The sequence below is a fragment of the Hetaerina americana genome, unplaced genomic scaffold, assembly GCF_022747635.1.
Source record: "Hetaerina americana unplaced genomic scaffold, ioHetAmer1.1.p SCAF_15, whole genome shotgun sequence".
NCBI lineage: Eukaryota > Metazoa > Arthropoda > Insecta > Odonata > Calopterygidae > Hetaerina > Hetaerina americana.
This window is the reverse complement of record NW_027286625.1, coordinates 10,610,725-10,631,345: the sequence shown is the minus strand read 5'-3', so window position 1 is coordinate 10,631,345 and position 20,621 is coordinate 10,610,725. Positions and strand designations below refer to the sequence as shown.

At 41.3% G+C, this 20,621-nt stretch overlaps 1 protein-coding gene across 1 annotated transcript in view; it reads left to right on the top strand.

Moving 5' to 3' along the window:
- Window positions 1-10,756: 10,756 nt before the first annotated feature.
- Window positions 10,757-20,621, top strand: part of alpha-Man-Ia (alpha-Mannosidase class I a) — a 217,320-nt gene continuing 207,455 nt past the window's right edge. The window contains exon 1 of the mRNA XM_071583834.1: window positions 10,757-11,267. Within this exon, the coding sequence (XP_071439935.1) occupies window positions 11,019-11,267 (249 nt within the window). The 5' untranslated portion in view covers window positions 10,757-11,018. The remainder of the gene's footprint in view (window positions 11,268-20,621) is intronic.

The window sequence follows — 20,621 nt, the reverse complement described above, 5'->3', positions numbered from 1 at the left end:
GTTATATGAAATGTCTACGGGTTAGGTGGAATAAGGGACTACAAGTCTCAACTTTGTCCAATTAAGTCGATAGATAAATAAATAAATTTGCCCTGAATCTACATGCCTAATTTGTGTTTCTTCGTGGAATTTCCTCTCTACTCCTCCTACCATAGCCAGAACTTCTTCATTTTGTTTCCTATCCGTACATTTAATTTTTTTCCTTCAATCCCAACATCCGCAGTTCAAAAGCGTGAAATTAACTCTTATATTCCTGTCACCACAGCCCAATTAGGAAGCCTTAAACAAATGACTCTTTTCGAGTTTTCACTAGTAATGCCTAAATCTGTACTTATGGTTCTTGCCATTATCTCCTTCCTCTTTGTAAATTACTCCATATGTGACGCAGTTATTCCTTTAACATCCTTGGCACAGTACCAATTTGGGTTTTTATTCTGTTGTAACTCATTATCTTCAAATTAAATGCATAACTCAGCGTTCTTACTTCTCAAGAACCTCACTGACTTAGTTTTCTTACGATTGGGTCCCCATCCTGTACCTATGGCACTATTTCCGTAATTCGCTCAGCATTAATTTTTATCCCTTGGGTTACTGGCTAGTGTTACCTTAGGTAGATCATGCATTAGTCGAATTGACGTACAATCAATCAGTTTCCCATTTCATATTCCTACGTCTAGCTAGCCCTTCAATCGCTTCTCTTACTGTTTCCTGCGTATGCATTTTGTAATGCATGGTTAATCCTCTTGTCTTTTCCCCCCTTCTGTCATTGCTCATTCTGATTCTCTCTCCGCTACTCGCTCTTGTATTTAATCGAAGGCATGTTAAGGTTTCCGATAGCTCTCACCTGTTTATATCTATTTTCTGCAATACGTTCACAAATGTGACCAACGGACTGCGTCGAACATCTTGTTGAAATTCACGAGGCAAAAAAAGTGTTTGATTTTTTCCGTTCTTTTCTATCATTAATTTCATTATTTTGGCTCTCAATTAATAATTCCTCATTCAATTTTCTCCCCATCTTCCTTCGTGTATCTTTTGATATTTGGAAGTTATGCTCCACGAGCCTTAATTGATGATCCCAATCACACGCTTTCTCTCGGGAAACTGGTAATTAATGACGCTGTACCTAAATCTATCATCCCTAAGAAGTAGTATAATCTTAGGACTCCGGGCTTTTTCTACGTTTTCATCCTTATCTGTTTTTGTTCTTTAATGTTAAAATACCATTTAAAATGATTCTTCTTCTCGATTCCCCTTCCCTGAACCCCTTTTCGTCTCCGCATTCCGCTGTCAGCCGACAACTATTCTCGGAAAACGCGGTTGCTCAATAGAAATACGATACCCACATGCAGGGATACCAACAGCACGCTATTTCTCTTGATATTCACATATCTGTAATTTATATCCCTCAAACACACTCCGCGTGGTCAGTGTAATTTTTTGTAACCCAATTAACGTCTTAGTAATAATTACTAGTTGAAAAAAATCCTTTATAAAATGTCTTAAAGATGGGATTTCATGCATGTAATATTAAATTCTCACGGCTATTTTCGGCGGCTGAGGTTAATTACTCATATGTTTTAAACGCGGCAAACAAAAAATTTTCGCACATTTATTCGGCAAGCATTGGATGTCCTTGAGGATAAAAACTTGTCCTCGAATTCTCTCCCTTTTAAAAGCTTCCGCAAGTCGGTATGTACTTGAAATTCACTTCGATGCCGCAACGTTTTCACATCTCTTTGTCACTTATGTCTTGCGAGAGGAATTTGATCCGTTGTTCCGCTCAATGTGTGAATTAATAAGGAGGCGAGTTTCGTGATTTACGTCCGATTAGTCTGGCACACTTGCGCATTATGAAAACCTGTAATGGGAGGTACTTTTTTTATATGTAAACAGGAGTACTTTCTTATAGCCTTTTTTCCTACGCGCAAAGATGAAAGTCATTTTAAGTTCAAAACTAATCCCTCCAATTTAGGGGCCTCAAGACTTCCAACATTAGATGACTTAATGCTCGGGGAGACAGTTGGTATTCGAAATCAGTGTGTTAGGGAATATGAGTAATAATCATTTTTTATTTTATTCGAGTCAAAAAATATTCTCTTGGTGGAGGGTGTGCCCCCCCCCTCCGTGGTGGAATTGGCTACCTTCGTTCCTGGCGGAAGGAAGTCGTAGCACAGCCGGCTTCCGTTTCAATTGGCCGACGGCGTTGGTCACCGCTTTCGCATGCCGACGGAACGGAAGTCGCACAATGGCGTTATCCCCCGTAGGGTTGGGCGAGAATGTTTCATCGGTGCCGTCCACGCCCTTTCCCGCGTGCGTACCCGCAATGCCCAATGATTGGGTCGTCCACTCGGTTCGTTTGCTGTCTCGCTCTCCTGCGGACAGCTGCGAGTCTCGTGGGTGAGACGAAAAACGCGCCTTTCGTTCGAACGGTAGCCCCATTGGACGGGCGCGCGGCTTTGCGTTCCGTTTATCCCTCGCGGTGGAGGAACAGGAGGCTGCGGACGTGCTTGAAGGCGGCCCGCGAGCGAGTCACCATCGAAATGGGCTCTACCCGCATCGACGTTCTTCTCGACTCATAATCAGTAGTCATGTGGGTGGCGCGGAGTCATTATCCAATGGAGCCTTCCGCTGCTGTATCACTCTTGACGCGCGTGGTAAGGATTTTCGAGCTGGAGAAGAGATCCCTCCCCAAGCTGGGCCGAATGAGCGAGTGTGAAATCGTTCTTTTCCCTCGGAGCTCGTGTTCGAGATGGGTGGCACGTGATGCGGATGACGGCGTTTTCGTTGCGTGCCGGGGGAAACTGTGGTAGAAAATTTCTACTGCGTATTAAGCTTTTTACTAGTGGAAAATGTCAAGCAAACCTTCCACGAGGGATGGCAGTTCGCTCCTCCCGGGTAGCACTTGGGTACTGGAAATTAGCTCTCATCTCATCACAATCATGTGTAAAAAATACGCCTCAAGCCGCCCCAAGGACATGTGGAGGGGGAAGTTGGGGCAGCAACCATTATAAACACAAATATGAGACCATGCATACTCATGTTTATACATTTTCTCATGTTGCCAAACCTGCTCATATATCTATGTACATCGTGCGCGATTACGTCCCCACTCAGCGAATTGTTTCCCAGATTTATCACAGTTTTCTTCCCCAGCGTATATATTTTCTTTAAAGGTCGTCAAATTTCAGTTTTCCTTCCAAGAATTTTTAAAACGTGTCATAGCGCACATTTATATGCTGCCTTAGCTACTGTTTAAGTGAAACGGTTGATTACTCTAATCTCACTTCTGATCATGCATCGTCACGAAGGCTAATGATTTTACATAAGAATTTCATACTAAATAATAGCCACCTGCGTATTTCTCCTCTTCGTGGGAACTTTTTCAGAACGACGCATTTCTTCGTTGTTTTCAAGTCGTAAATTAGATGCATATTTAATTGAACTAGTTCAAGAGATACAATAGCCGTTGGCGTGTAAAACGAGGTCGATCTTGACTGAAAAATTAATCCTTTTTGAATATTGTCTCGCACTAATTGTTGGTCAGAATGGATCTAAAAGCACTCTATTCTAAGTATGGTTTGAGAATATTTTTATCTTGTTTTAGTGAATCGCGTATCATCTAGCTGAATTATTTGTGTGCTTTTGGATTTTGTAAAGGAGGAGGAATAACGATGTTAATGTGTTCTGCATTAGATTGAATCAAAATGAAAAGGGAGTAAAAGAGTTTATTATTTCATTGTTATGAGGAGCTGATTATTGCTGTTAAAATATTATCCGAATAATTGGATTTTTATATCTGAAGACAACACTGAGGAAATTATTGCAGCTAATTCCATCGCAGGAATCGAATCATACAAATTCCCAAGGGCTAAGTGAAGGTATTTTCGTTAACGTTACTAAGGAGAGCTTATCTGCAAATTTCGACTATAAAGAAATGTTAACCGCGTATAACTACTCGAACATCCTTGTGTCAAAAATTTGACTACGCCTGTACTGAGTAGGTTTCAAAGAACGATTTGAAACACTGCTCCGTCTTAAAAACATATAAAATTACGTCAGAATGTACCTACCCTCGATTAGCGTATTTTTCTGCGCTTGCTTCTGACGTCAAATTACGACTCCGGTCCTCAGTCTCCGTTCTTTAGCGATAACAAGTTGTCCAGTGTGTATCATGAGAAGGTTCAATATCTGTTCTGGTCTGTCTCTTAGTATTTTCTTTAACAAAGAGTTTGTTGAAGATTCGCAATTTTCCGGAAACGAATAAGCCAATTTCAATGGCGTCCTTCTGGCGACGGAAAACCTTCGATGCGGTGTCAGAAAAGGTTCAAGTCACGCGCTCAGTATTCCATTCGCGATTGAAGGTTAACGTGAACATTCGCTGTGAGTAATAAATGCGTTCGTCTCTCTTTTTCATAATCATTTTAGTTTTATTACACCGTGTATTTAATTCGTTTCGGTCATGATTCCCAAATGGGATGACGGCTTGAGTGTTTGATATTGGGAATTCATATTGTAAACTTGTGTTTAGTTCTTGTAATGCTACAGTAGCCTGTTTTCCACCAAATGCTTATTTATGTATTAGTACATTTTATAAGTTAGAGGGTTGCGCCCTAACCTTCCCGCCACGCGCCGATGCGGGGCTTTTTGGGGTATTTTGTGGATGTATTAATGCAATGCGTCCCTACGGAACTTTTCCTGTAGTAGTTATATGAGATTTCTGGCAGCTGAAGTTCTTTGAGTCATTTAGGGTGAGGTGGGTTTAGGGCGGAAGGCAAAGGATGATGCAAAGGGGGGGGGGGGATATCCCTCCCACTTCGAGAATATTTTTGACTCTTTTAAAAGTTAAAATAAAAATTTCATGTTTGCCTGAAACGTATTTTGAATAAATGATTTCCGTGAGGCATGAAAATAGCCACTGCGGAATTTGTTGCAGTATCCAAATCAATGCGATTAATTTCAAATTTAACAAGATTTTCAAGTTATTTTTGGGGAAAAGAGGTAGTAAAATTATCTCCTATCATACACGGGAAAGTTCCTGTTCCCTCTAGAGGTTTTCTAGATCCACCGCACGTAAATGTTTGGAATCGCGAGGATGCCGGAGGAGAGCCGACGTCAGCTACTCTTAAATAATGCCGTCACATGTTCGCTCGATACAAAAGTCCCCTCCGACGGACGAAGTGCTGAAGTATATCTCACCCACGAATCCCATGTACGATATATCACCGAATCTCAAATGACTGCTGCTGCTGCGTATCCCAAATGAGGCCTGAATTAAGCGGAGTAACGCCACTCTCCTACTTTGTAATTAGAGTCCCTAGCTAACCTTAGGTTTTTCGTAGACTATTTAAATGTTTGTATTCCCCGAGAACATGAAGTACCACATAGTCACATATGCAGCCAAGTTTACACGTGGATCAGTAATTGGCCGCGGTGGCTCCTCACGGCGTTTGAGAGCATTTAATAGCATTGTAAGTACTCAAAGAGGATCGCTGAGACTCCAAAGAGAGAAAGAAAAGACATGGCTGTCTGGGCGATCGTACTTCCATGGAAGAACGAAGGTGAAGCATACCTTTTATTGAAATCCAAGGCCGCGCCATTGTTCTGAACTTTTTAGGGGTGAACAACATAAAATTATATCCATCCGACGCATTCATGAATGCTTAGTATTACCAAGAGACGTCGTATCCAGTGTTCAGAGCGCTGGGCGACTGATCGGAGGGTCCGGTTTCGATTCCGGGTGACGCCCGTGCGAACCCCCAACTCCACCCAAGCTGAGTGATTTTTCGGGCGCCAGATCTCCTGGGAAACCAGAGGTGCACAGGGAAAGGAACTGGCCCTGATGAGTGAATTTCACCCACCGCTGGGCGACATTAGTTGATCAGCACTGCCTCACCTATCAAACCAACCTTCGTGTTGATTGCCGTGGTTGAATATGACCGCTTTCCTTCCGTTCGAAGAAAGTGGCCGTGTAAAAAATTTCATCTGTCGACATGTAAAGATTTCCCTGGTGGTATCCTTGTGTTGTTCCCTCAAGCAAACATTTGAAAGCCGTTCCTTGGAAACACTATACGAATATCTCCCGAGTTATCGACAACAATCTGAAAAAAATAATCGTGTCCCGTGTATTCTGATCTACTGTGAAGAAAGCTAAAGAGTTTAGCATATTTCGAAGGGCAATTAATGTTTTTGTGTATTGAACGTTTTTTTTGCGAGAAATGAAAGAAAAGAGAGCATGAGGAATCCTAATGTGATTCTTTAAGTGTGCTAAATGTACGGAACACGTATTGTGAATGCCAATACATATTGATGGAAAGCAACAGTGTCTATTTAATTCAACTTGAACGTAATCCAATAACATCGTATCTCTGTGGTCTTTCCTCACAACCTAATCTGTAAACTAAGTTAAGGGAAGGGGAATAATTGTGGCACATGGGTGGATTTGAGGGACTCAGAAGCACCTGCTTCATGCCTCTCAGTAATTCTGTGCTTTGATTTTTCGGCCCATGGTCTTAAAACGTAACGCGAGAGTATAGCTTAAGTAATAATAAAATTTAAAAGAAACGCAATGTTATTCAGTATTATTGCTTTTTTCACCAGTCGTCACAGAAATGGTGATGGCATATGCATTGAGCTCAAATAAATATCAACGACTGTCTTCGCGAATCTTTGTCGGTAATATCCTGATGTGTTTGTCTTGTTATGTATGTAACAATGTAAAATTCCCTTATGTTGTTACTTTAATTAGAGTATAAAATAAACTTGTGTAATAATAGACGTGGATTAGATATCAGGGCATATGGCAGAGAGCATTAGGAAGGGGAAATGGAGGACTGCGGTCACCCACTCTTCGAATTTAAGCAATGATGAGCAGTGCTACCACACTTGTTATATTGAAAAATTATAATAAGTGTTTGAGTGTAATGAATAGATCATTAGAAATCAAAAAAAGTAGTGTTACCACACTAGATGTCAATTTCTCTGGTAGCACGCCTGGGAAAAACTCCATTGAGGCCTTAAAATAGCCGCCTTCGAGAGTTTCAGTGAAGTCTCTCTTTAAAATGGATGCCCGGATAAACGAAAAGAATGGTGAGACCATATGGTTTGCTGCCGTTACGTGACAGTCCATTTGATTGGTCTATAAACGCCGCAGCTTTTAATAGGACAATCAATCGATTAGGAAAGCTGTAGGGGTGCAGCTGGCGGATAGAATGCTTGACTCTTCCGTCTTGGCCTTCGGAGGCATGTCTGCGATCGAATTGCGGGGATGTGGATGGGGACAAGTGTCGAGTATTGGTGCCCCATAAACCGATGGTCTTAAGATATTGAGGGTCTGGCGCACGGACGGGGTTTTATTTGTTCTCCAAAGCGTGGGGAAGGTCTCAGATCTCTTGCCATGCATGTCTTTATCGAGATAAGATTCATTCACATCGGTGTGAAATTTCCCTTCGTTTGGCGTCACGTCCTTGAGAAAAAACAAGTACATAAATATAACTGCTGGCAATTTGCTCAATTAGGAAGATGAAGGAAAGAAATACAAGATGGAAGACGTCTTTATCGGATATTGTTGCCCATCAAGCAGGCGTCATTGCATAGGGTATCCAGTGAGCGTGCTCACAAAAATAATTTGAGTTCATTTTAAAAGTTACCTTTCCATTTGAGTTAATTTCATCAGTTCTGTTATCCGTTTGAAATCACAATGGCCCCCACCTGCAATTATTATAAGAGCGTTACTCTGGCTGTGAAAATAGCGGGAAGCTTTTTATGTGCTTGTCCAGTCCCTTCATTTGTGCAAAGTCCTCAAAACGGCTTAAGTCGGAGTGTATTACTGTTGATCTAGTTTCGAGGCAATAAAGTTTGTGTGTTTCCGTCCATGCTCTGGGGGGCATCCTTGTCAACTATTCTAGTTTTATTTGCTGAAATCCCTTTCCCTTTAGCTGGAGACCCCTCGAGAAAAACACCTCGCCTTCCCTATTGATTTAGCATTGGAAATCCTTCAAGCCTCCCCACCTCCCGTGTTTTTACTACATCTCGTCCCGTGCTCCACTCTCTTCGCCCCTTGAATAGGAAACCCTTCGTCCTCGAGGGCTCATTCGATTCAAACCACGTGGTCCTAAGCAGGACTGCCAACATTTCACGGTGTGGTACGTTCCCAAAAAAAGCATTGTTTTAGGTGGAGGGAAACCTTTTTTTATGGAAGGCAAAGGGGTCGAGAGGATACTTATTGCTCCAACTTGCCCCTTATTCTCTCTTGGAATGTGTCCCTAACTTTTTCCTTGTATACGTGTCTGAAATATTCCCGCGAATCATTCTAATTTTAAATGAAATGATATTTTAAGATTTATGCGTTACATCCGTCCTCCTTGATCTGAATGGTATCCGGCCAATTTTCTGATGGGGATGTTTTAATGAATGTTACGAAAGGCGAGTTTGGAGAATGATCGCGGTGAAAAGTGGAGAGTTCGACAGATGTTTTTCTTTGTCTATCTTCATTTGTGTGTTGTTTATCGTCTTTTGGAAAATATGAATGCGTCAATGATTTGAATCCCGCTGGGATCTCTGTATACCGGATGTTTCCAATGTTTCCTGAATTCATTCCATTCCTTCAGGTTTGCTTCAAATATTTATTGAATATAAGCAAATATTCTTCAATAGATAATAGAACCACAGCAATGCCACACTTAATATGTATTACCGTCCATGATTTCGCCAATGTGTGGCAGTATCAGGTTTTGATGATGACCCCTAATGATTCAACACAGTGGCGAAACCATATTCGGAAATAAATATTAACTGTGGAAATGCAGTGTTCCTATTATCTATACTATGGAGAAATTCCACCGAGTAGCGGCGAAAAAGGTAAAAAAACATTTTTATCATTCTCTTAGACAAGGTTGATGCCAGTGTTAAGGCCATTCAACTTGAGAGTTAATTTTTGTTCCCATTTATCACTAAATTGTCATATGCTTGCTTATTTTGCAAGTATAAAGACCTTCAAGCTCATTTTCAAAGGGCAGTCTATGGAGTGTTAATGAAGGTCATTTAAGACAGTTCGTTACAATTAAAACGGTATCTTTCAAATAAATTCATATTAATTGCGGGAAAATTCGCGAATTAAAATTTTGCAGTGTTGCTTGATGATAAATACCCAAATGCCAGAAGTTTCACTGAATAAAAGTAATGCTGTTAGACGGAAACCTTGTCTCCACCTTTCGTTTCGCCACACCTTTTGAATTGTTCTTTTTAATTGTTCGTTGTGGAACAGTTGTCTTTCTCTTCTGGGAAAAATGTTAAAAAAAGTTCAGTCTGACAGATAATTATGTATCATAAGAAGTAAAACCATTTTATCAAATTTTATAATTTAAAAAAAATCATAATTATTTGTTAGATAGCAAAAATTCAATCGTTAGTTTATTTTTTCTCTTAAATTGAACCTTTCGAAGAACACAACAGTATCTTGGTTGCACAAAGGTAACGACGTTCACTGCCCGATTTTCGGGTCTGCGTTTAGAAAATTGACGAGACATGTATGAACAATTATTCATTCTCATATTCTCTTTTCATCGCTCTTAAACCTTTTTCGCCACTAAGACGGATAAGAAGCAATACCGGGGCGTGATTGGCTAATTCGGTCGTGGAATCCACCCTACTCGCGGTGCACGAGCCAAAAATAGGGAAACTCCCATTCCGTAGGTATTCGGTGGGGTTGGCAACACTAGTCCTCAAGTCTTTCCGACTTCGCATCCTCCCACGTACTCGCTTCCCACCCTCCCACCCTTCTACTCACTCCCCCAACCCCATTTCCCCCTCCTGTTTGTTCCCCCACCCACCCAATCCCCTCCCGCTGCTTTCCCCCCCCCCACACTTTTAACTCCCGCTCTCCTCCCCCACCGAGTCCAGTTTCTTCCCCTCCGCCCCTCCTTGTCCGTGATGCATGAAAAAACTTCACCACCACCCCGCGACTAAGCGCACAACACAACCACTCTCTCACACAGTCCCGATCACACACTTTCCGCCACGGAGTCCTCGCCAGTCTCTTCCGAGGCTCCGCCGCGACGACTTGCCCCGTCCTCTCCCTCCCGGGAAGAGCTTTTTTCTCCCCTATCCCGTTCTGCTTTGTCCCTCTTGCCTCCCCTCCGGGAGCCGTGGTTCTTTCCCGGCTCGGTTCTCTGCCCTACGCGGTCGCCTTCGTGGAGTCCCCGGTGAAGAGAATTCTTCCTCTGCGGCGGCGATCAACCGCTCATCGTTTGGCACGTGTTTCCGGGCCTGCCGCGGCGACCACTTTCCGCGTCCTCGGCTGCTGGTGTCGGTGCTGCCGCACAGCTGCCCTTCCTGGCGTTCCCTGTCGCGGTCTTTGGAGGGTCGTGTTACCGCAGTCGCCCTCAACTTACGTTTGTTGAAACTGGCCTGGAGATCGTGTGTCGTTTTTACCGAAACATCTTAACACCACCATCTGCAGTTACCTTTTTCTTTATTGGGCGTGATTTTTTTGAGTGATAATCCTACCGAATCACGCCTAGTCAAAAGATGCTGCTACCATATGGTTTTTAGTGGAATTTTGTGCATGTGACAATTTTGGTGATAGGCCCACTTGTTCCCAGACAATTCGGACCGATTTTGTTGCTGCTAAGTTCTTTTCAGTTCCAGTGAGTATTCCTGCCGTTTTGTTTCTTGAAAATCCATCATTCACCGCCTAACTCTGGTCAAAGACATATTTCTTCCCTCTTCTCTTCCCTATCTCTTCCCTCTTCGCTCTTCTGGTCAAAGACATATTTCAGCACCAGCTGAAAGCGATTGCTGTAGCCATTGCCTTAGCAGACATCTGTTGTTAACGTTACTGCTTTCAAGCCGAACCTCTTACCAAAAGCCATCTGCTGTCGTGAGTGCATCAATGTCCCATCGTGTCGCCCTGTAAGTTGCTGATTCTCTGACAATATCTGACATCGCCGCAGTTCCGGCAAACATTGGGAAACCTCCCGCTGCCTTCCTCGTCAGCGAGCCCTTCGGCGTTTGCCACCATGGCCCTGCGCTCCGTGTCCGCTCTCCTGGCCTCCCTCGTCCTTGTGTCTCTCAGTATCACCCTCCTGTTCCGGAGCCTCCCGTTCCCGATTATGGCCTCCTCTTCATCCGCGTCAGACCGCATCTCACGGTCCGAGGGAGGCTCGCCCTCGGTGGAGACGTCCACGGCCACGCCGCCAGGCGTAGGGTTCGTGCCCACCCTTCTCCCGGGGTTGGCGGATCCGGAGAAAAGGGATAAGATCAAGGAGGTAAGAACGTACGATCCGTTTCCTGTTCGTCTCCCCCACTGCTTTCCCCCCTCATTTGGGTTTTTTTCCAGCGGATGTCGCTCTCGGGCGCAATTCGCGGGAAGAGTACGGCGATAATAAGACGGTTTCCCAATGCGAGATGTGGACGAGAGTTATTTTGCGTCAATTCTGCTCGAATCCAGTAGCAAGTTGAAGAGGAGCGGCGCGTAATAATTTTGTCCCTTGATCTCTCTATAATACACGAGATTGAAGTCATTTGATTCTCCTCCACGTAGAGATTTATGTGAAATTTCATACTAATTCAATCCTGAACGTTTCCATTACTTTTGATCCAAACATATCTCACTTCACAATGAAGGTTGAGGTTATGAAACTGTCGTTTTATGCGATTCATCCTTCGGAGTGTAACTAGTTATAGTTGAAGAAGTTCGGATAAAAGTTTGTTACTTTTTATTGCAATGATGCTTGTCATCGTAAGACAAAGGGGAAAGTTGCAATTAAACTTTAGGAATAGCAAGAGTAGGGTTTTTAATTAATCTGAGGTAGAGGACACGTTCGCCGCGTTTATACTCCCCAGATCACGTAAGACATTGACGTTTTACTATTCATATCGGATTAGCTAAACCCGCAATGTTTCATTAATAAGCAATGACTAGGATTAAATACCAGACATTTGAAGAAAAAGTTGAAGGTTGTATTTTGAATGGTTAATAGCTTAACGTATTAATTTTTGTTTCACAAGGCGTTTTTGCTTCACTTAACAATCCACAGGTTCAACTTGAGACTCAGCGAAGCTGAAACGCGTTGCGAAACCCATTTCATTTAAAAATCGCAATAATGCTAAGTTATTTACATTTAAAAATGGATATCTTTGATCTTGTTTTTCATTTGAACAGGTAACATATGAACATCAATCGGTCAAATGTTGATGTGCAACGAGAATTCCCAGACTAAATATATTTAACGCGAATGTGAGGTAAGAAGTCAAAAATTTTGAAGAAATCAAGAGAAATCTGTGTTTATATGCGTAAAAAAACATTTTACCCTGAGATTATCTGTAAATATTATGTTCCCTTTATGTTGTATCATCCGCGAACCCGAGTGTTACGTCATGTCCAGTGTTGTATTTTTTTGAATTTCATACCTACTGATTGGTTTACATTAACAAGGGATTACCTCCAGGTCTATATAGGGAACTAAGCTAAGTAGTGCAAGTGAATAAAATTCGATTTTCCTGAAAACTCCTACTGGCCGATCACATCGTCCTCTTTCTTGCCTGTTCCGTAAATACTTTGGGCGTTGGTATTTGATGTCTTTTCGGATTTATATTTGATAAATATTTTGTAATTAGGGCTGCAAGTTCAACGGGCACGTTCGTGAGCGAGAACAAGACGGCAACCCAGCATTTCCACTTCCTCCAGGAAAAATCTGGACTGATGATAAGCTGTAATGTTTACGTGATTAGACTCGTCGAGCGGCATGGTTGAGCTGCCGGATAAGTAAGCTCTACTGCAGAGTAAGGAAGCTCAAATACATATATCCTGATGATTTACCGGTTAACGTAGGTTTTGGGTGTCACAAACTGAACTTCGCTGAGTTTCAAAGCCCCGCCTAACAAGACGCACTCTGAAATCCTTCACCACAATAAACACTTCTAGAAAACCGCGTATAGTCTACCTCCCTTCATTCCGTTCAACATGCCTATCCTCTTCACCCTCGTATCTCGCCTGCCCAACGTTCCCCGCTATTTCTTCTTGCCTCGAAGGCCGTGTTTCCGCGTCGTACAAAACCACGCTCCATGTTGAAGTATTCACTGGCCGTTCTTTAACCACATTGATCAAGCTCTTTTCCACGAGCCTTCTTGTGGAAGATGATACAACTAACTCACTTCTTCGATTGCCCAACTACCACCTTGTTGCAAAACACTAATATTTTGTAATTTATATTAAATTAATTATGTTCATTCTGATGATGCAACTGTTAAAAATGATTTATGTGGATTCCTAAGTCAGATCTTCATTTTGTACGTTTGACCAGTGGCAATAAACTTGGCTTTTAAGGAGTTAATTAACCTATTAGTGATCTAACGGTTTTTTCTCAAACTTACGTAGTGAAAGAAAAAAGTTTGCTCATTTTCAGTTTTTTTCATTGAACTTGCAGGTATTATGCGCCCAACCGAGAATCATTATGTACAGGGTTCGTCCGGAAAATAAGTGTACTGAGCTCAGGAAAAAAAATTTATTGCACTTTTACATATCTTAAGCTAATATTCCTCAAAATAGGACCCTTGTGAGTCGATACACTTGTTCCAGCGGCGTTCCCATTCCTGGAACGCTCCCGCGAAGGCATCATCGGGAACCTCTCGAAGACTCTTCGTCGACCTCTTCTCTGCCCTCCACGAACATCTTGTGCCACCGAAAGATCATGTTTCTGGACATGGCTGACTCCCCGTAAGCCTGGTTAATCATACCGACAGTTTCGGTAGACGATTTCCCAAGCTTTACCGCAAATTTGATGGAATAACGCTGCTCCAAAAACTTCAGCATCGCGTTCCGTGACGTGGGTCGAAGCGTGGAGGTTCGCGTTAACAGAGCTCCTCACTACACCACAGCTCAGAGCCGACTGCCTTTTTCAGCGTCGCTTGCCAACATACCCCCCTCCAATCGCAGCCCGTCAGAGCGGTGTTGGGCGCGCCTGGAGCGGCACGCCCAGCCCAGGAGTCAGTACACTTATTTTCCGGACGAACCCTGTATACTCTACCGTGTCCTTGAGTAATTGTGGAATTAAGTGGCCATGTGATTTTTTTCGACTTCGACAATTACCTGTGGTCTGAATCTATTTAAGAAGTGTCGGAAATGTATTTTTCATGAATCACCGGGATTCATTTTTAAAATGAATTCCTTAGCAGTAAGAAATCATCATTTGCAACATTTGGCAATGACACTTGGTGCTCATGATGATGAATGATGACCTCTGTATTATTTCAAAGCTGCTAATGCACTTTTATTCGGTTATTATCTTGATATTGTGCTTACTCCTCATCTCTACATCTTGTATGCAGCATATTCAATAATCGTCGCCTACTTTCAGATCATTTTCACGTAATGACTGCCAACCACAGATGAGAATGCACTTCCGGCGAAGTGATTAGATAGTTTAATCCATCTTGCTGTCAATGTTCATGAGGCCAATAATTTTTGTTTTATTCCTTGGTCATCGGCGGCGATTTCCGTACTGTTCATATTTAAACGACCTATGAGTGTTAACTTTGGATTCCGCATTATTTATTGCGTGGCTTGCATTGTGATTTACATTCGTCACTCGCATTCTCTCCATCCTCCTGTCTGTACCTCGATTTCAATGAGATGTCGCGGGTATTTTCGCCGTTATTCGAACGATGAAACGTGTTTATTATTAATAACCGAATCGATCTAATTGAATTTACGTTTGCAATTTCAATTTGACCCAACCAAAGTCAATTTCGTTTTCTGACGTTTTGTTTTTGATTAGTTGGGCGTAATTTATTCTTCTTGTTTTTGGTTCAACTGGCCGTGCATTATTTGATACAGGGGTTTCAATTTTGGGTGCAGTAACCATTTGATATTCATTCATTATTTTAATACAGGACCAAAATTAGCCACTTGATATATTTCAGAGGATATATTTGCTTCCAACTTCATAAGACTGTTCGAAAGTAGTTTCATTTTATCCATCGGTCGTATTATTCCCAGGCTAATCATTCGATTTCAGTGCATGATTTCATGATCAGTCTGATTTCGATGCGACACGCGAGCTAATGTTAGCAGACGTACCTATGACTGTATATAACTGCTACCGATTTTTTCAAGGGCGGGAGTTCGTTGGCCCACTGTGCAGGTGAATAGACCTCGAAAGTTTCAGATTAATCCTCGCGATAAAGATTATCATGGCTATGCGTGGCTTTGCGGGAGACAACCGACAGGTCTGACTTCATTTTTGCCGCCAGTTTTAGGAAGGGAAGTTGATAATTCTTCAAATTTTTACCCATGTGCACCATACCCCTCGAGCCGCGCGCAAGCACTAGGAGGAGTTGTTGGAACACCAGCCATAATTACGCGCGTGAAGAATCTTGAAAGTGGGAGCACGATAATAATTTTTTAGTGCATCATCCTTGGGCTCTGGTTTTGTGTGATAGGTGAATTTATGCATGCCAATTGTATGTATCTCTCAATGTTTTTCACGAATGTTGGACCTGTAGTTGTTAGTATTAGACCTTAATTATTTCGTCGACGTCGCCAAAATATGGGGCGATTGATACCTGTGCGGCAATTTCAATTCGCCCTTTGAATCTTCTCTTCTCCCGAGGCTTACACATCACGCTTCATAGTAATCGTTTCGTTGTATTCTCTCATAGCGTTTTTTTCCACGAATCGTGGTTTTTCTCGGTATTCCGCTCAATTTCCTTAAACATTTTTCTCTTGGTCCCCAACGCACGCAGTTCATTTAGTGTGGGGTCTAACTGTGGAGTGAGGAATAGCATGTTTATCTCACCTCTTTCATCGTTAAAATTTATAACCTTTAAGTGCTTCTCAAATGCAGTTTTTTATGGTGGCATCGCATCTACTACGTATATTTGAAGAAGTCTATGTTAAGCTAGATGTATTGGTGAGGCCAATCGGTTAGGGGAGGGGTAGGATTGTTATGAGTGAGAAAGAATAGAGTGACTATATATATATATATATATATATATATATATATATATATATATATTTATATATATATATATATATATATATATATATATATATATATATATATATATTTATATATATATATATATATATATATATATATATATATATATACATATATATTTTATATCCGCTCATTGATAAATTGGAAGTATTTATATCAATGTTTTGCTGGTTTAATCTTTTACAACGCCATTAAAAAACCACCTCTCACGACTCAGGTTTCAATAGATGATAATCAATTTCAGGTTTGGAGAATGTGGTCATTCATTGAAATCTGGGTCATTAATTGTCTGTTTTTTATCGTTCAATGTTATAAAAGACGATAAAAAAAATTGTTGGGAATATCACACTTTCGTTCGGCATTAGTTTATACTTTACGAAGGTTCTTAATTCCCATCCGACGGCTATACTACTTCAAATGAGCGTTGCAAGCTGCTGCAGAAAGAAGACCAGAATATGATTGACTGATTCTCTTCAGCTGAAAATTGTTTGTGGTCCGTGAATCTAAGAAAATGTGCGGACCACACGCTACCATGTAATCCACTGCCATTTCCAAAAGTCTGTAGGCAGCTGGAGAAAATTGGGGAAGGTAGAACGTTCGTTATTTTGGCGTACGCAGTGGCTGGCAGACACACTTTACTTTCTGAGGGTTGCGTAAAATAATCGAATCCAAAGTGAAAGCCAGCCAGCCCCTGAATGCAAGCAGTAACGAAGTTTTTCATCGTTCCCCACATCCCTCAGTCCATCAGTGGCTGTGTACAGATTGTTGGTAATGATATTATCTACGTTCCCATTAATTATTATGATTGATATTCCATAGTTTAAGGTAATAGTACACCATCGCCAGTCAACATACCCATTTATGTTCTCCTTCCCTACCGTTTTGTCCCTCAAAGTGTAGTGATATGGGTTTGCTGAGAATTTTTGTTTCATTTTCTCTCTCCTCGGACATTTTCCGGCCACCATACCTCGGATACATTCCATACGTTTACCGTGGAAATTAGTTTAATATGCATGGGAAATTACTTAGCGCGTTATAAATTTAACTAGAACAAGACTAAGGTTTTGAGGTTATCGAGAAAGAGGAAAGCTATGTTAAACGTTAAATAAGACGACAAAAACCAGAGTTGGTAGAAGTTTTAGCTATCCTGGGAGTGTTTGTGACCAAAATGTTAAAAATAGTAGGCACATAAAAAGAAAAACTGCGATAGGCAAAGAAGTTTCCACCAGGAGGAGGAAATCAATTCTAGGCACGTTTTGAGTAAGGATATTAAAAAAAGAGGTGAAAACTTCTACATGGAACGTGGTTTTGTACGGCTCGGAAACTTGGTCGTTGAAGCAAAATGATAGACGTGGATTGGAGGCATTGAGACGTGACGGTGGGAAATTGAAAAGATAAATGTGCACATACAGGTTAATGAATGGAAAAGAAAACGAACGAGAAATGCTAGTTATGTTAGGGGTAAAGCCCTAAAATTTCGGAGGGTAAGGCAATGATAGCTTAGCTGGCTAAAGCACTCGGCCGGACGTCGAGGAATCCGGGTTTGAAACCTGGTCATGGCGAATGATTTTTACGCTCGAAAATTGTTGCATTGTAATTAATATTAGCCGACTACTCCGTCAAAGAGTTACTGACGGGGCATTTCACGCAGTTTCTTATAATTTGTCAGGAGAGAGACGTGTTGGGAGAAATCCAAAGAAGACAGGAAAGATGGATGTAGAGCGTTCTGATTGACGATGGGACGCTGAAGAATGAGACGAAGTGAGGACGATAGTCAAACGAAGAAGGGGGAGGAAAAGGATAGACATGTTGGGAGAAATGATGGGAGGAAGGGAATATGCGAAATTGAAGAGTGGTGTATTGTAGTTAAGGTGTTAGGTTGTGTTTTGTTTGCGAGCCATGTAGACTGACGTCGAATTAGTGCCTAATAAAGTAAAAGGTAGAGTTTATTATTTTACGTTGTTCACTTTACCATTTTTCTAAGGTGAATTAACTCGCAGAATAATAGATAGTGAAGAAGCAGTTTTTGACTGCACATTTCGTTTTGGTTAATTCTGCCATTGCCAGTGAATATCTCTCTCTCTCTCTAAAACGAGGGTAGGCTGAAAACTAATGCACACATTCCAAAGAAACTGCGGGAGATGCCGCTACAATAACTTTTAACGGAGTCATCTACTAATGTGCATTGTAATGCACACATGCTTGTCCGCAAACGAAATGGCCTTCAGAAGTACTCCTGGTAGCATGTGGAAGTAACATTCCCCCTCAACACGCATGCGCAGGTTTGAGGTCAGTTGTAGGAAATTTTCATTTCCCAAATCTCGCGGGTACGGATGGTGGATTGACCTCCTTGATCTAGAGGTTATCTTCGAAGCAAACGAGAGTACTCGTTGAGTAAGCAGACAATGTACAATGAGCGGTGGAACGTAGGGAGAGCATGGTATATCCTTGGGGTGAAATAGACCTCTCGAATGGTGCAGAATCCTGTGCGAAGATGCCTTGGATTGGAACCAAGGAGACTGCTGGTGAATATCCATCATTAGCCTGAAGGGAAGGGTTACAGTTATTCATTTGAGACCTTAGGGAACGGTACAGCAATACTCACCAACAGGTAGCTTCAAATGTGGCACGAGTTCCAATAACGACTCTAAGTGTAGCGATGAGGAATGCAACTGTATGCTACCAAGCCGGGCAAACTTCGTAGCAGCTCCCCAAATATAAATTCAAGTACGTATGCAGATATGAAGAGGTCAACGATTAGAAGAAATTATAGGCGCGCCGCATAAAAAAGTCTTATGATTGATACCGATGAGGATGGTAATCGATGAAATCAACATTTTTACGGCTCTCATTTATTTCAGGCAGCCTTCCTGCCATTTAAATTTGTATGTCCTTAAATATGCTTGCAAAATGTGAATACCACGTAATTCCAGGAAATTATTTTCCAGTTACAAATCATATTCAACAATTTTCTCACCCTTCGTGTACAGAAAGTACACAAATCTATGCGAAATACTTACAACAGGCACTTTTTTTAATCGATTTACCTAAATCGTTAATTTTTGGGACTTACTCCATCCAATGGTGTTGCTATTTGTTTCAGGGCCACCAATCCCTGAAGGAAAAGTTATGTTGTGAACCGTACACGGAATGAATTTTTCCAAAATGTACATATTAAGAAAAATAGGAAAAAATTTAAATCACGCAGTGACGGAACTCATTGGTGGATACTGGCGGTGACAAAAAGTTATTTGAAGATGTTGGATCCATGGATGTTTATTTCATCTCATTAAATTTTGTCTTGAAATTAATGCGGCCTCGCAGTGACGGAACCAATTCTTTTGATACCTACCCCCCTTCTTATTTTTGAAGAAAAATAAGTAAATTTAATTCTCCAAAAGAAATACTTTCAGTTCTCAGGGATTTTGGTCACATTTATTTTGCAAAGATTGATATATTTCAATCGAAATCGTAAATACACTGGCCTTCAAATGTCTGGCTCAAATGTAGCAGATTACTATGCCAACGATCGGTGAACTTCTTCTAAACTTTCCATATCTTCCTGTGCTCCAGTGGTTATAAATACCTAATATCGATGAAATTAAAATCCACTGCCCGGTAAATTGTTGCGAATTATCAGTAGAAGTAAACGCAATTCACTAAAGCGCTACATCCAACACACTCCTAAGGCAACACAATTCGCGGACAGGAAGGACAACTCATTGGGTATCATGGGGAAACGACGTCACGACCAAAATGCTGCCGGCAGCAGAGTATTAGCCATTCAGAGCAAAACGGTATGATCAAAAATTTTTAAATGTTTTATCTTTGTTGTCAGCTAAATTTTTAAATGTTTTATCGTTGTTGTTAGCTATTCATTTTACTCATTGATTTATGTAAAATAAATCGTTAAAAGTCGGCAATTCTGAATTTTTGAGCAGTAGTCTTTTTCAGTAATGATTTCTTCTCTTCCTCTGCCTACTGCAGATTCGAGAGAGAAAAGGCCGAATATAGAGTAATCATGAATGGAGGAAGAAAGTTTCTTTTTATTGGGCGAGCATTTTTATGGTTTTAGTGTTGGGTGAAGTAGTGGAAAGCTTATGTCCCAAGAGAACCACGCCATCTGCACATAATAAAAGCCAAATTGAGTGCGTCCATAGGTCGAATTTTGTAGTTAGGTTCCTACTTGAGAAATTTCTAATGTTATGCCACTTCGAAAGTTTGTTTTGTTATAATACACCAACACCTTATTTATTTTGAATCACTATCAATAAGTGGAGTATCAGCGAGTGAATTTCAACTGCTTTGGTGGCGGTGTAAATACAATATAAATCTGTAAAAACGACCTGGCAAATCTATTTCCTGGAAGCTAATAAAAGCCAGTGCGAGTGAGGCGGCAGTAAAAGCCGAATTTTATTATTGGGTTGACTCCTAAAATTGCATACGGCTTTGATGTTTCTTTTTTTTTAATTTTATAGCAAAACATAGTTTATTTGTTTTGATCGAATATCAGTGTGTGGATTTCGATTTCTTTGGTGGTGGTAAAAAGAGTATAAATCTGGTACAAGTCCCGAGCATCCTTATTTCCTGAAAGTTATATTTCTGGAATCTAGTAATCTT